The sequence below is a fragment of the Antrostomus carolinensis genome, unplaced genomic scaffold (assembly GCF_000700745.2).
Source record: "Antrostomus carolinensis isolate BGI_N321 unplaced genomic scaffold, ASM70074v2 scaffold34984, whole genome shotgun sequence".
Lineage (NCBI taxonomy): Eukaryota > Metazoa > Chordata > Aves > Caprimulgiformes > Caprimulgidae > Antrostomus > Antrostomus carolinensis.
In genome coordinates this window covers 9,935-12,629 of record NW_010310668.1, presented here as the reverse complement: position 1 = coordinate 12,629, position 2,695 = coordinate 9,935, and the positions used below count along the sequence as shown (strand labels likewise).

The 2,695-nt window shown below is 52.7% G+C and overlaps 1 protein-coding gene across 1 annotated transcript in view; it reads left to right on the top strand.

Moving 5' to 3' along the window:
- Positions 1-31: 31 nt before the first annotated feature.
- The window catches only part of RPL11 (ribosomal protein L11), a 3,083-nt gene continuing 419 nt past the window's right edge, over positions 32-2,695 (top strand). Inside the window, exons 1-4 of the mRNA XM_010166501.1 lie at positions 32-204; positions 572-678; positions 1,071-1,202; positions 1,991-2,101. Of these exons, the coding sequence (XP_010164803.1) occupies positions 81-204; positions 572-678; positions 1,071-1,202; positions 1,991-2,101 (474 nt within the window). The 5' untranslated portion in view covers positions 32-80. The remainder of the gene's footprint in view (positions 205-571; positions 679-1,070; positions 1,203-1,990; positions 2,102-2,695) is intronic.

Sequence of the window (2,695 nt, the reverse complement as noted above, 5' to 3'; positions counted from 1 at the left end):
GGTGGGCTGTCCCCCGAGCGCTCCCCGTTAGCCCCCGTATCGTTTCTCCGCAGCAAGACCAAGGTGAGAAGGAGAATCCCATGCGGGAGCTGCGCATCCGCAAGCTCTGCCTCAACATCTGCGTGGGGGAGAGCGGGGACAGGCTCACCCGGGCGGCCAAGGTGCTGGAGCAGCTGACGGGCCAGACCCCGGTCTTCTCCAAAGGTGAGAGCGGCTTTTCCTGGGGGCTGCAGAGGAGCAGGTTGTTTCCTGGCTCCAGAAGCGTTTCTGAGCCCCCGGCAGTGCGGCTCCCGGGGAAGAGCCAGTGTTGGGGGGGGGTCTGCTCTGATGTGGGCTTTGTGAGAATTGGGAGCCTTCAGTACGCAGGTGCTGGGGTGCTGGTGGTTGTTTCTGTCAGTTCAGTTCTGCCTCCAGGCTCTGCTGCTCTGTCCTCATCCCCAGAGAGGGAATGTGTGTCTGCCTCGGTTTTATTTTTCCTTTGAAGCCGTTTCTAAGGTTTTCAGCAAGCTCTGAATGTCCTGGGTTGGGAATTCTTTGTACAGCCTCTGAGTGTCACTGTCGCTGCCCACAGCACGATACACAGTGAGATCCTTTGGAATCAGGAGAAATGAGAAGATTGCTGTTCATTGCACGGTTCGTGGGGCCAAAGCAGAGGAGATTCTGGAGAGGGGGTTGAAGGTGAGAATTTGGCTGGTTTGGATCTTTGGTTTGTGAAAGAACAATTAACTGACTCCACGCCAGCTGAAAAGATGGGTGGTTTGAGATGTTGGACCTCGTCTGGTTCCAGGTCAGTCGATGTTGAGGGCTGGGGAAGCAGCTGATGCTGCAGTCAGTTTGCACTGTCTCTGGTTGCTGTTTCATCCTTATTTAAGAGCTCGTGCGTGAAGCTGCCGCTTTCTTTTGAGGTTCTGTCTTTTTTGTGATTTATGAGCGGGCTCTGGGGGCAAAAATTTTAAGGCTAATAACTTAGTATGTGAGTGATTTGTGGGTTTGGCAGCAGATGGAACACAAGAACTTCTTGTTCTGTGTGTGGTCAGTGATGAAATAGTGAGTGACAATAAATGTTTCAGGTGCGAGAATATGAATTGAGAAAAAACAACTTCTCAGACACCGGGAACTTTGGCTTTGGAATCCAGGAGCACATCGATCTGGGGATTAAATACGACCCCAGTATTGGTATCTACGGCTTGGACTTCTACGTGGTGCGTATTCCCCGCTTCCTTGTGGCTACTGGGCTTGTGTGGAAGCTCTGGTGGGAGCTGGGAACGATAATGGGCTCACACTGACTCGCTGCCTGGTGCTGAAAGATGGAAAAACGTCAACAAAATTAAAACTGGGATTCCCAGGGCGGCTGTAAAATCCCTGGTTGTGCCGTGACTCACAGAACCTCCGCAGGAACAAATGCTGTTCTTGCAGATACTGCTGGGGTAACGCTGAACAGCTGCGTGGGGTCTGGGGGAGGAAGGAGCAGTGGGGGTTCAGGAATGCAGGCTGAAGGGTGAGGGGCATTGCTGGAAGGTTCTCCCTGCGTTTGGAGCGCTGGGGATGGGTCCTGCAGCAGCCACAGTGGCAGCTGGGGGGTTTGAGGCCTTCCATCCTGCTGTGCCTCACCCTAAATCTCCGAGGTAGAGGAAGCTGCTCCGTACGTGTCAGCAACACTGTCCAGTGTAGCTTCTCTCGAGAGCTGAGGCCTCTGGGTATGGGACAGCGCATCTTCCACACTCATTTCGGTTTCTCTGCCTCAGTGTTATGTGCCAAGTTCTCCAGCCTAGGAGCTGCCCCTGTCAATTGACCTGGCTGCTCAGGAGTTACTTAGTTTTCAGTTTACATTGAGGCTGTAGAGGGTAACACCCTGTCTTCAATGTGACACGGACAATGAGACATCACTGAGGTGGAAATTCCAGCCTTCCCTCTTAGAAAATGGTGAAGTTTTAAGAAAATAAATAAATCCCAGAATGAAATGGTGCTGTGGGTCTCCCCCCTGGGGCAGGTGCTGGGCAGGCCTGGCTTCAGCATCGCTGACAAGAAACGCAAGACCGGCAACATCGGAGCCAAGCACAGGATTGGGAAGGAAGAAGCGATGCGTTGGTTTCAGCAAAAGGTAAAATCCATCTTTATTTTTGTATCCCAAGAGTTCCCCAGCAAGTGTCAGCCCTGTGCTTCACTGGGGAAGGGCTGGAACGATCCCTGGGCAGGAGGAGACCTTGTTCGCTGCTTAAATCACTGGTTTTTACTGTGCTGGGGCAGTAGAAGCTGCGTTTGGGGATGAGCGCTGCTCATGCCTCGTTTGTTTGTTTGGGGTTTTTTGGTGGATTTTTGTTTGTTTGATGTTTTTATGTGTGCTGAACTGAAGGAGCAGCTCTTGCAGGACAGCTGGAGGTACCAGCTCCTGTGCAGGTGTGTCCCTGGCAGGTTTTGGAGGTGGTGTGTGGCTGTGGATCACAAGTGGCCAGGCAGGGTTAGGATTTGGTTCTCTGACACAGCTCCCAGCTCAGCTGCCAGACTCGGAGGATGGAGTGATCCAAATAAAACAAGTTCTTGGGATTAGTTGTCCATAGTTCTCCCTGACACAGGCTGGATAATGAATGGGAGATGCCAAAAGGGATTGGAAATGCTCAGAGGTGGGGACTGGGCAGTCTGTCTGGGGGCTCTTTACTGGCTGCTCTGCCTGGATCTACATCTGCACAGGGTGGGC